The sequence below is a fragment of the Ammospiza caudacuta genome, chromosome 8 (assembly GCF_027887145.1).
Source record: "Ammospiza caudacuta isolate bAmmCau1 chromosome 8, bAmmCau1.pri, whole genome shotgun sequence".
In the NCBI taxonomy this organism is placed as follows: Eukaryota; Metazoa; Chordata; class Aves; order Passeriformes; family Passerellidae; genus Ammospiza; species Ammospiza caudacuta.
The window spans coordinates 37,424,252-37,436,943 of NC_080600.1; the positions used below are offsets into that span (position 1 = coordinate 37,424,252).

Below are 12,692 nucleotides of genomic sequence, written 5' to 3' on the forward strand. Positions count from 1 at the left end.
TAAATCATCTCCATGGCAGTACAACAGAAGGTTGCTGTGGAGAGAATCAGCTGGAGAAAGAGCTGATGGTGACCCAAGGAGAGGAAGGCAGTGCTGGAAATGGGCAGGAGGAGCCCTGATTCCTCCTTCAGAGGCAACTTTAGTGTTTGGTCTTAAATGATCAAATGAACAAGTTAAAGAGCAGGATCCAAATGAGCATCACTGCCTCCCTTCACCTTGCTCAAAATTAGGGCTTGTTGTATGTAGATCTTCTATACCTAAACAGCTGCAAAGCTGAATTAATTTCTGATGGAGTTTTCATCTAGACCCACTTTAGTGATATCACAATCCTTTCTGCCATCATTGCTAAAGATCAATAAAGAAAAATGAGAGTCAGACCAACTGCAGACACTGATATTACTTTGAATCTATTCCTTAAGTGTTTATTTGTGATGAGAATTATTATAATTTATTTTCAGACTAGAGGGAATATTTCTTCAAGCACAAAAGAACTGTATTTGTTTTTCAGTCAGTGAGGCGTGCAGTGAACTGTCCTTGGCAGCCCTGAAAAATCTGCAATTCCTTTAGGATGCCTTGTGGTGCAATGTGAAATACATAGAGTCAGAAAAGGGGCACATACAGTAGTCCTTGAAATGTCATATCTTAATTTAGATCAGTTCTAATGCTAGAAATAATGCAAAATTTGTACTATTAAAACAAAGGGAAGAGAAACCAGAATTTGTGACTCTGCATGATTTAAAATGTGGAGCTTGCAACTCTTTCCTGCCACAACTTTATAGTTGTAACAGTTAGGATTGATAATTGCCACAATTTCTGATGTGGTTCCACAGCTGAAGACCAGAAGATGTTTTCAAAGGAGGTTGATAAGTCACTGCTTTCAAATGAAACACATTGAGTAGGTTAAGTCACAGCATTCAAAATGCTTTTCTATCATTTGTCTGAGGAGCCCAAGGTTGATACATTTCTTCCCTTTAATGAGGTTAGGATGGCTATTCATTTATTTTCATGTGATTGGCCCTCTAGGCAATCATATGGTGTGATCTTAAGCCTTTAATCTGTAATGCTCCAGGCTTCTGCATCATGATTAAGCTAAAATTGTGTTTTGACAGGTCTGTGATTGGAGGAACCATAAAAGCAACTCTGACTTTCAATTCTCTGAGTTGTGAACTTAATCAGTAGTGATGGGGTGTCTTAGCCAGCTGATAAATTTTTGCATTTCCCCCTTTTCACAGTGCAGTCATGTTTCAGTTTTCATGGGTTTGCCTCCAACCCTGAGATTCCTCCTTCCCCAGAGCAAGTGGTCTAATTTCTTAAGGTACATAAATAATATGGATTCTACACAACAGGCAGGATCCCTGGGGCAGCTCAGGAGCTCTCAGTGACTTGCATCCATTTGCTATTTCTTCACTATTTCCTGTTGTACTTTTTTATTTCTAGTGGACAATAGTAGGAGTATTGCATTTGCATTGATCCTGTTTCTCATTGATCCTTGTGAATATTGTTCCTTATGTTATAATTACCTTATTTACAGCCTTCAAACATGGTGGCTTTGATTCTATAATGATTCTTACTTTTTTGGTTTGCATTGCTACAAGGTAGAACTTTCATCCTTTGATTTAGCTGGCTTTGTCTTTATAAAAAGGTATTCTAGGGAGATGGAAATGTTCCAAAATACATATTTTTGTAAGGTGTAGAAGCATAAAAAGCTTATTGAAAACATTTTAGAACTGCTCAGAGAAATTGTATTTTGAACATTTAACAGCTGACCTCTGCCTTGATCTTGTGTTTTCATTATCTTCAATGAATATCTAAATGTGACTTCTGGTGGAAAATTTGCTGGGTTAAATGAGCATTGAATTGCAAAAAGCAGTCTTAAACTTTTTCTGCAAAAAAAGCGATTTTATCTTGAAATTATCACCTTATTATCAGCTGATTACTTATTTAAGCCATCAGGTTAACATAAAGGTGAAATATGAAGGCAATGAGTGGAGGCTTTGGTCAAGCTAAAAATAAAGTAACATAATTTATTTTGATGTGATTATTTTATAGGTTGAAAATTGGTGTCCTCGTTTACCTTGGAGAGCAAAAAATCCTAATGAAGAAACTGATCAAAAAACAGTGGTAAGAACAACCATGTCCTTAATAAGGACAAACAGGAGAAATAATTCAGTAATTGTGATTCATGCAAAATATCCTGGAATCCTGTGCCACATAAATGCTAAAAAGATTAGAATTTACAATTTTTATTCCTCCATTCTTCAAAGCTGAAAAGAATCCTCCTTGACATGTGTAGCTCACGTATTCAGTCATTGCATTGTGCTCTTGGTGGTAGATTTTCATTAAAAACATTTTTGAGTTTAAATTTATGAAATGCTCTACGCAGATACTGAGAAAAAATCCAAATCCACAAACTGCTCACTAGTGTTAAGTATATGTGAAAATGTCCATTTTTATTGTCCCAGAAATATGGGCCTTTTTACAAAGCTGCATTTATGGAAAAGGCTTATATCCATTTCAGGTTTGTAGTAACATTTTGATTACTCCCAATTTTTTCCCATTAAATACTGTAAGCACACAGAGTTGTTTCTAAATTGTTGCAGCCTAATTATGTAGCAATTAGGTATTTTAAGATAATTGCTGGGCTGCATATGAACATTTCTTACATTATATAGATATAGGCTGCCTCTTTTTTTAAAACCAATTTATCTTAGAACAGTCTAGCTTTAAAACAAGTGTTTCCTTTAAAATTTAGACCCTAGTAATGTTTCTTCCTTTCTGGTATAATTGGAGACTTCCTTGTGTTTGGATGATTCATGAGACACCTAAATCTTGAGCCTACTGTTCTGTATTGTAATTTAGACATACCTGTGCCTCATTTTGAAGCACATGAACAATACCAGACCTTCTATTGCAGAAATAAATGCATTGTGAAACATTGCAAATGTATTCTGGGCTACCAAGTACTACTAATAAAAATAACAGTAATTTATGTAGCTTAGAAGTTTCTGTTTAAGTATATCTTTAATATTTGAACTAAAATCTTAACGTGCTAGGAGTGTATCTTTTTTCCTATTTCTATTTCTTCTTTTTCAAAGAGGAATATAAACAGCTCACATTTGAGCAGTTTTTTAACTTCTGGAAAGTGTGTTGAAGAATAACTAATGTTTGGGATGTTTCTTAATGCTTTGCTTGAAGGCTGAAATTCGTATCAACTTTGATAATCTCTACAAAATGATGTCAAGGCATGAGGAATTCAGGTGGATGATGTTGCGCATCAGACGAATGGCTGATACCTGGATTGAGGCCATTAAATCACTGGCAGAAAAACAAAATTTGGAGAAAAGGAAACGAAAAAAGGTAAATGAGAGCACTTTATTCATGTCACTTTCTGTTATATAGGCTCTTTCAACCTTCTTGTGTAGCTTCAGAATGGAAATAGAAAATATAAAAATATAAAATAGAAAATATAAAAAAATATAAAATATATTTTTTATATAAAATATTTTATATAAAAATATAAAAATAAAATATATTCATGTTTATACTCTTTTCAAGAAGTATTTTCCTGTTTGAAATTCTGTTGCAATGGGTATTTGCTTTACAGATAGTTTTACGTGTTTTGCATGAGTCAATCTTGGACTAAGTTTTCTGATCTCTATAGAGTTTTGGATAAAATAGAGACAATGTAGACTAAATACAGACTATGTTCTAAAGGGAGAAATTGTGAATTTACTGCAAGCTGATGACACTGGAGTGTTTTATGTAGTCATGGAAACAACATCTATACATCTTTGTTGTCCAAAATTGAGACTAAATGGTGTATCTTGGGTTTGGATTTGAGTAGACTTTAAGTTGAGCAAAACTTTGGATTGGATCAGTTTAGACTTCTTGTAATGAGTTCAGTTTTAAAGCCATGAGATACTTGAAGTGAAAAGGTGTAGTTCATTTGATTTAATTTTTTTTAATTACCTTAACTAGTGAAGCTAAAGGTTACAAACACAGCAACAGGTTTGCTTTCTTGCCTTGTTATTCCTGAAGCCAGTCCTGAGTGGCAGCAGCCCCATGTATGTTCATATTTCTACCCTGCCGTAAGCCTGCCTGGCTCAGCTCCTTGCTGGAGATTCTCAGTCCTTGCATTCATTACAAAATTAAATTATTCAGGTGGCAGTATTGGCTTGTTTCCTTTGATTTCTTTTTTTGCCCATAGTAGGAATTTAATAGAAAGAAAAGCTGCTGTAATGTATAACAGTTGCATGTTTCATGTCGATAAACATATGACTTTCCTTTCCAGATCCTTGTTCATCTGGGGCTTTTGACAAAAGAATCTGGATTCAAGATTGCAGAAAACGCGTTTAGCGGTGGCCCACTTGGTGAATTAGTCCAGTGGAGTGATTTAATTACATCTCTCTACTTACTGGGCCATGACATCAGGATTTCAGCTTCACTGGCAGAGCTCAAGGAGTAAGGAGATTACTTTCGCTTTTGAAACCAGAATTAGAAGAAAAGAATTGTAAACTCTTAAAGCTTCTATTAACAGTATATAATTTCTTGAAGCATAAAATGAAAGTGAAAATTCACCAAACAGACGATAAGATTATTTTCATGAGCTAAGTATATGTGCCATGGAAAGGATAATGTGTTTTCATTGTAGCTTCAGGCTCCTGGGACTTCATAAATGAATGTTGTAAAATTCCAACTAAGCAGCTTAGTCTTTAACATTCCAGGTGCTTTAACCAGCTGCAATGGGAAATGCTACAGACTAGCTTAATTCTGTGTCCTCTGCTTCAGTTTCTGCTGTTCTTCACTCAGTATCTCTTTTTAAGATAAAGGTTTAAGTTCTTTAAACATGTTACTTTCGATGTAGTTAATTGCTTGTGTTAGGTCAAGTTGCTCCTTACTCTTCCTTGTCCTGCTTTGCCAACTATTTCAGCACCAGACATAAAACATCTGTTTGAAGCTTGAGCACATGTGCTTTTTCTGCAGCTTTCTTTTTTAAATTACATGACAGCATTGTTTTATAGAGAGCTTATACTATAAAGCTGTCAATAGAAGGCAGAAATTATTTTGAATAATTTCAAAGCATACCATTTTTAAGCATTTCAAAGATATCATTCTTTTGCTTAAACTAGATGAAATTTTTAGTGAAAATTAGTCCTTTACATTTAATAAATGTTGAGCATCTCTAGCATTTCAGTGTTCTTACATGGATCATGATTTCAAAATAGTAAAAAAGTCAAACTTTTTTGGAGACTGGAAATATTGGAATAAATAGTATTACAGCATCAATTCAAGGTATTTGGAAAGTAATGCTTTTTCATGTTGCTTTTTCTTTGTTTAGGATTATGAAGAAGGTTGTAGGTAACAGATCTGGCTGCCCAACCCAGGGGGATAAAATTGTAGAACTCATTTACATTGATATTGTGGGACTGACTCAGTTCAAGAAAACCCTTGGTCCATCATGGGTTCATTACCAGTAAGTATAACACTCACTTGCCCTCTAATCTGCTTTGTTAAGGAGCTTTTGTTGAATAGCACATGTTAAAATACTGAAATAAGTCCATTCACATGAATTTGTTTAAAAGTGAAATACTCTTTTCTGTTGTCTTTAGCTTTTAGGATTAAAGGTGCTAATACTTGTTCTTTGCATGCCATCATTATCCCCCCCCAGCAAGCCTGAGATTCTTGGATTCAAGAATTTTTAATCTTAAAAATCTTAATTATCCTTTTGATAAATCATCATCTCTGCCCTTCTTTCCTTCCTTTCTTTACCTGCACTTCTCCCTCCCCATTTTTCTGTAAATTAGTAGGTGAGCTGAGAGATTACTGCATTTTGTTGTTTAGTTGGAATACTAGAGGGATGTTTTGCTTTCTAGTGTTTGTAACCACACTGGATCAATGATTGTGGAGATTTATCTGTTCTAATTGTATTGCCCAACAACTGCAGTGCAATTTTCTGTTCCATTCCTTAAGATACTGGGCAGAGAGTTCAGGGCCAGGTCTGAAGAATAAACTGCAGTTACTGTTGCTTTTGTGGTCTGTAAACATCTTTCCATTTGAAATGGAAGATGAGGGTCACAAGAAATGACTGTGCACCTTTTTTCACATCTGCAGTTTTAGAACCTCTTTTCTTTCTGTCAGTGGCTTTAAGTCCTTAAGGCTCCCATGCATTGTGCAAATACACATCAGCATGAAAGAAACCCAAACCTCAATTAATGATGTTGAATTTTCTGTACCTACTAGAATTAGCTGTCTTTTTTGATCCTCAAAGTCCAGTATATCCTACTTGGAGGAAGGTGTTCATGGCAGAGAAATTGTTTTCTTTCAGCCTCAGGATTTTCTAGAGCATTGGATCTTTCCAGTGTAATTGTAAATGAGAGTACTGTGATCAACATTGCAGATTAGATTACTCTTAATCTCTTTTTTGAAGCAGGGGAGTAAATGGATATTCTGGAGCCTGCTAATAAAGATAATCCCATTTTCCACCCAGCACCAGTTTCTTGTCTGTCTGCCAGATGTAATTGTCACTAGGGGATCACATGCAGCGCTGTGTTCAGGATATGAAACCCTTCCTATAAATTTTAAATGTTTCTTCCTGTCTGCCTGCAATTACCTGTCTGGTATATCCTGTAACAAAGCTATGGTAATACATATTGAGATTATAGATTAGCTATTCAATTAGCTATTCAATTTTTCTTTCCTCATAGAATAATTGCATCTTGAATTATCAATCTGTTTTATACTGATTATTATTTTGTGGTAATGGCTGGTGTTTTCTTGTTTAGGAGAGCAGAATTACACTCAACTCCTTATGTATTGTAGAATTTTTTGAGGCTTTGGGGGGAGAAAAATATATCTTAATGTCTTCTACAGCACTGCCTTTCATGGACTGGGAGGGAGTCTCATCTAGTCCATAGTCTGATTGAAAAATAGATAAGGATGCATTTGTCTTTGATGAGAGATTTTTGCCTCATCTTTTACTGAAGACTGAACAAGATGCCCCAACATCTTGCTTTATATAGTTAAGCTTTTCTTTAATGTGTTTTTCTTGGCCTGGTGTTTTGCTAACTGCCCATTACTGCTTATTCTAACAGGGTTCTGGAGAATAAATTACTTCTTTCTCTTCTCTGCCAGCCCTAGGATGTCTTCTTTACTGCTTTTCCTTCAATTTGCTTTTTTAAAGTACATAGATTTAGGGGTTTGTGTCATTGCATAGAATTCATCTTTTGTATACCTTTCTTGAAACTTGTTACATTTATTGTGAATCTCTCTAATTATGTGAGGCTTTTTCTCAAGTTCAGTGTACCAAAGAGGATCCAGAGTCTAGCAGAGACTACAGAATTGATTAAAGCAGAGGAATGAATTTGTAGCTGCATGCATGCTGTCTCCTATTTTAGGATCCTCTTCCAGTCATTGTTTTTTCTCCCAGTACCATGAGTTATCTTACAAATTTAGTCACTAAAATGTTTTGAGGTTAAAACCTCAAAGTGCTTTATAACAGCATAGGCATCCATTTCTATTTCATTCCAATAAAATAAACATTATCACAAATAAAGCTGCTTTTTAGCCCTTGCTCTTTACAAACTCTGCTTTTTTTTCTCAGTTGTATTTGTGTCAGTAGGAATAATTGTTTGTCTCAAAAGAAAGTGTTTTTCAGTGGATGTGTGCAGGTCAGCTCAGTGTGGTTTATACAGACCAGACTCAGATAAAAATGAATTAAAATGTTTTTATTCACTTCTGATGAGAATAGAGTGGCAGAATAAGCCTCTGCCTTCAGAACAGTTGCTTGGTAGGAGTGCTTTATGTAATCTTTCTGGGTGAACTTGAGCCCTGAGGAAATTTTTGGTAGTTGCAAATCAGGTTTCTGGAACTACAAGCTCGAGAGAATGACCCTGCTGCTTTGGGAGTGAGTATTTCTGAAAGTCTCTTCTGCACAGCTGAGAGCACCAGTGACTTTTGGTAGTGTGTGCTTTATCTGTGGGATAATTGGTGCTGCAAATAGCAGGAACACAGCAGAACACATCTCATTTTAGAGTGCACCTTATTTCCAAGCAGAGCAATGCCTGCTGGATTTTTCAGTTCTGAGGTGTGGATGTTTGAATGCAGTTTGTGTGCAGTGAATCAACACTCAAATAATTAGTTTAATATAGTTTGAGAAGTGCAGTCTTTCTTAGCACCCTCATCCTCCATGCAGCACATAAAAATCTGCTATTTTTTCATTTTTCCACAGTCTCTCTAGCAATGACTCATTCCCATATGCCAACAATCCAGCTGGCTTTTTTTTTCTTGAAATAAATTAACGTGACAGCTATCCTGAGAAATGAGCAACATTCCCCTTTCTGCGTGTTCTCTAGAACACATCTTTTTTAGGAGGGTTATTTTCTCTCCTAAGATTTTAAATGCAAATACTGAGTGGCCTGATGAAGTAGGAGAAGGATACCAAAAAACTGTGTATAAATATGTCCACTAGGTCAGCTCTGTTAAGATTGTGCTTCTGCCCAATACTCAAGGGGAAAGAAAAGCTCCCTTTAAATAATCCTGGGTTACTTTTGTCTGATTTTTTTTTTTAAAGCCCTAAAATTGTCACTTCTAATGTGCTAGACAGAAAAGACTAATATGGATGTTTCTAAGGCAATTTACTACCTACCAGTCCTCTTTTTAATTAGGCAGAGAATAGAGTTATTCTGACACCAATTTCAGGGCACACTGCAATTCTCTGCAGTTTTATTGTGACATTTTAGGAAGGACAAGTGGCAAAACTGAAATTAAAGGTATACCAAATTAGCATTTTAATTTAAAATATATCCCTGAGTTATAAAAAAAATACTGTTTTGTCATTTTTAAAACTAATTATTTCACTTTAGAAATGCTAATGCATTGTAAGCAAAAATAATAAAAAAATGAAAGGCATCTAAATTATTAGGTGAAACAAATGGAGAATATGGTAGTAGGGCAGACAATCAAGGCATTCCTGCATATATTAAAATATCAGTTCAGCATAACTGCTATTAATTACATTCATTTCTAAATTTTAAATGTTTACCAGCTCTTTTCTGCTGCATTTCAAGGATTAGTTTCACCACTTGAAGCTTTGATCTCTCATACCATTCCTGCACAGACTTGCACTTTTTTCTGTCATCTTTTTTTCTGACTTAGTTTATACCAAATCATAGAAATTTTTTGTTGTTTTTTTGTTTTTTTTTTTTTTTTTTTTGTTTTTTGTTTTTTGTTTTGTTTTGTTTTGTTTTCCTGCTTTCTGGTTTGGATTTCTGTTGCTTCACATTGCCTGTCCTGATTCAGAAACCTGCATGTACTGGACATGGTTCCTCATATCCCTGTGAGCCATTAGTGCCTCTTATCTTACATCTGAGTTCAGCAAAAAGAGAACCAACAAAGCAGAGTAATGCTCCTTACATATATCTCTTGACAACCTCCAGTAATGTTGCAGTTTTTCTGTATTTTTCTCCTATTTTTCATTCTCCTGTACTCAAGTACCTGGCCAAAAGCTGTATGTTTGAGAGGAATTTTGTTTAAAGACCTGCCAAGACATGAGAGGGCTTTTATTACTGAATGATTCATCAGTGCAGAACTTGTTTTGGTCCTGCTGGAGTATTTTGTGTGATGCAGAGATAATTGCCACTGTTGTAAAATATTTTCATTGAGAACAGTTGACAGAAAACACTGCACAGAAACTGATCTGTCAGCTTTGTTGTTTGGTGAATCATAATATGTTGTATATTTTGACTTTCTTTTTGTTTGAAATATCTCTGTGAAGGTTTAAAAAAACACATCACTTTTCTCAATTTGTATTTTGAAACACACAGGTAGCATTTCATAGAAGAGTTTAAAAATTGCTGGGTTTTTTTTTTTACTTCCCACATTATTGAATACTTTTAGAGAAAGGAGCAACATATAAGTAACATGTAAATTTATTTTGGAGACTAAAATATTTTGGTTTAAAGCTGACAAATAGTTGGAGATAAGTTCTTTCACCTTTTGAGGGCTAAATTCTTTCACATTTAAAAGCCAAAATCAGGTGTTTTATTGAACAGAATATACATATGTGCTTGGAGCATGGGAAATGTTGAAAACTGTGAAAAATAACCATTTTTAATTGTCATTTTGCAGCTACCTCCCTTCTCTGCCACCCGTGAAGTTGTCCCTTCCTTAGCACATATGAGCCCAGTGCTACAATGTGCAGAGTTTGTGTTTATAACACAATTGCACATGATATTTAATTCCTGAATAAGTCTTTTCTGCAATTTTGTTTGCAGAGGGCTGAAGAACGGTAGATTCTGGAGCCCTATAATGCACTTCAGTGCCAGTGGTCAGTATGTCCAAGTCAAATCAAAGAAAATATAACTTCTAGAATCTCTATCCTATAACATGTGTTGTCTTCTTCATACTGACATTTCTTCTGGCCCTTTCTTTTTCAAGAAAATAATAGGATTTTAAATAAAGGGTGAGCATGATTCTCTCATCCTAGGCTCTTTGCATTCCAGTGCCAGGATTTCTCTCTGTTGTGTGTTGGTTGATGCAGGTAATTGAGTTTTATGCTGTTTCTTCAAAAGTCTGTGACAAAATATTTCATAAACAAATAAATAAGCTGTCTGCAAGAGCTTTTAGCATATTAAACCATCTTCAGTGCTTTTACAGTAGGTCTGAAAGTCAGAACCTGGAGACCAAATACAATTCTCTGAAGACAATGTCCTCTTCTGCTCTGATCCTCTTGGCATGTGGCCCCTGGTTGCTGCATTTGGTTTGCAGTAATGGTTGAGAACTTTAGAAAACACATGGAAATCCTCTCTTCTTCTGCCTAAATTCTACTCCAGAGCCCTAGGAAATGCAGGTGGCCACTGTGGCATTCCCATAAGCTCTGCTTGGATTTTAAAGCATACTTTCATTCTGTAAGGACAAAATAAGCTCCAGGGCTGTTATTTGAATATCTGATATATCCTTGAGTTTGCTGTTCAGAACATCTTTGTGAATGTAATATGAACAGAATTTTTTGAAATTAAAATTTACCTTCTGTTTATATGTTCTCCACAGCTGCAAACAACGACAAAACACATTTTAATTATCATAACTATGCATAAATATGCACATTCTTATATATATATATATATGTAGGTGTACCTACAGTAATTTATTTTTCTTTTTCAGGTGTATGCTCAGAGTTCTGGATTCCTTTGGGACTGAGCCAGAGTTTAACCATGCCCATTATGCCCAGTCTAAAGGCCACAAGACACCGTGGGGAAAGTGGAACCTCAATCCACAGCAGTTTTATACAATGTTCCGTAAGTACCTCTGTTCTTATGAATAATTTAGAGATTTTAAAAGGAATGCTGTCATTGAGAAGATTTTCTTTTTCCTTATGAAAGACAAATTCACAGTTTAATAAAATGCAACTGCTAAATGGGAAGATTTGTGGCAGTGTCTGTATACTGTGCAAAAGCTTTGTTGTGCTTTCAGTGAAAAAACAAAAATCCAGAAGTGAAAAAACAAAAATATTGAGCTAATATAAACATAGGTAGATGTCTTTATGCCCTAGGTACCTGTGGAAAGGGCTGCTTGGCTTTTCCTTCAAGTATCAGGGAGTTTGTTTTTGTTACTTCTGCTTTCTCTAATATTACTATGAAGCAATAGATCTCTGAGGAACTTGCTAGGTTACATTTTTATAAACTCCTGCATTTCATCATGTTGAAGTTTGGACTTCTGTTAGGTATAGTATTGTATTTCTGATTTTGGTCTTCAACAGCTCAGCAGCACCAGCCCTTCACTGCTTCTTTGTGTTCAGAATTTTAAAATGACCACTCACCAAAAAAAATTTGTCTGTGCTTTTTTATGGTTTTGTAAAAAATTTCACCTAGCTGGTTTTCATATTGTGAGTATTTATCCTCAGCTAAAATGACTAACATTTATTTGCCAGCAGTATATTAAGCTACTGTAAAATAAGTAGTAGATTTCAGCACTGCTGTAGATTTTGAAGCCTCAACAAATATCTTTTGAAGTGACCCCAGCCAAACCTAAAAAAGAAACAAAACAGACACAAAAAAGAGTGGAAATTCTCTATAAATTGGGTCAGATTAAATTATTTGTGACCTGATCTATACCTAATCTTTGGCTTTATAGCAGTAGGTTCCAGAATCAAGGGATCTGTCTCTTATGTAGCAGTAATTCAGGTGTGTTGTCTCTGAAAGGTGCAGGGCAAGGGAGGCTCAGGGCAGAGCCCTCTGCTGTGTGCAGGGGCTGCTCAGCCCAAACCTGTAAGGAAACATTTCATGGTGGAATGTAAGGAAGCCTGTAAGGAAACATTTCATGGTGGAATGTAAGGAAGCCTGTAAGGAAACATTTCATGGTGGAATGTAAGGAAGCCTGTAAGGAAACATTTCATGGTGGAATGTAAGGAAGCCTGTAAGGAAGCATTTCATGATGGAATGTAAGGAAGCCTGTAAGGAAACATTTCATGGTGGAATGTAAGGAAACCTGTAAGGAAACATTTCATGGTGACCAGCCCACCCCCAGAGTTTGGTGCTGCTCCCTGTCTGACATTAAGACCAGGGAGGGCTCTGTTCTCTCTCATCAGCTTTCATCATCAATCTTTGAAACTTTCCTGCTTTTCACAGCAGAATTATACACGCTGCTGTCGGCTTGACACGCTTTTGATTTCAGTTGCCCTGTGAAATTCTTGAGAG

At 35.7% G+C, this 12,692-nt stretch overlaps 1 protein-coding gene across 1 annotated transcript in view; it reads left to right on the top strand.

Moving 5' to 3' along the window:
- Positions 1-12,692, top strand: part of MGAT5 (alpha-1,6-mannosylglycoprotein 6-beta-N-acetylglucosaminyltransferase) — a 111,957-nt gene that overhangs the window by 63,996 nt on the left and 35,269 nt on the right. Inside the window, exons 7-11 of the mRNA XM_058810010.1 lie at positions 2,050-2,121; positions 3,196-3,357; positions 4,292-4,461; positions 5,339-5,473; positions 11,161-11,294. Coding sequence (XP_058665993.1) covers positions 2,050-2,121; positions 3,196-3,357; positions 4,292-4,461; positions 5,339-5,473; positions 11,161-11,294 — 673 coding nt within the window. The remainder of the gene's footprint in view (positions 1-2,049; positions 2,122-3,195; positions 3,358-4,291; positions 4,462-5,338; positions 5,474-11,160; positions 11,295-12,692) is intronic.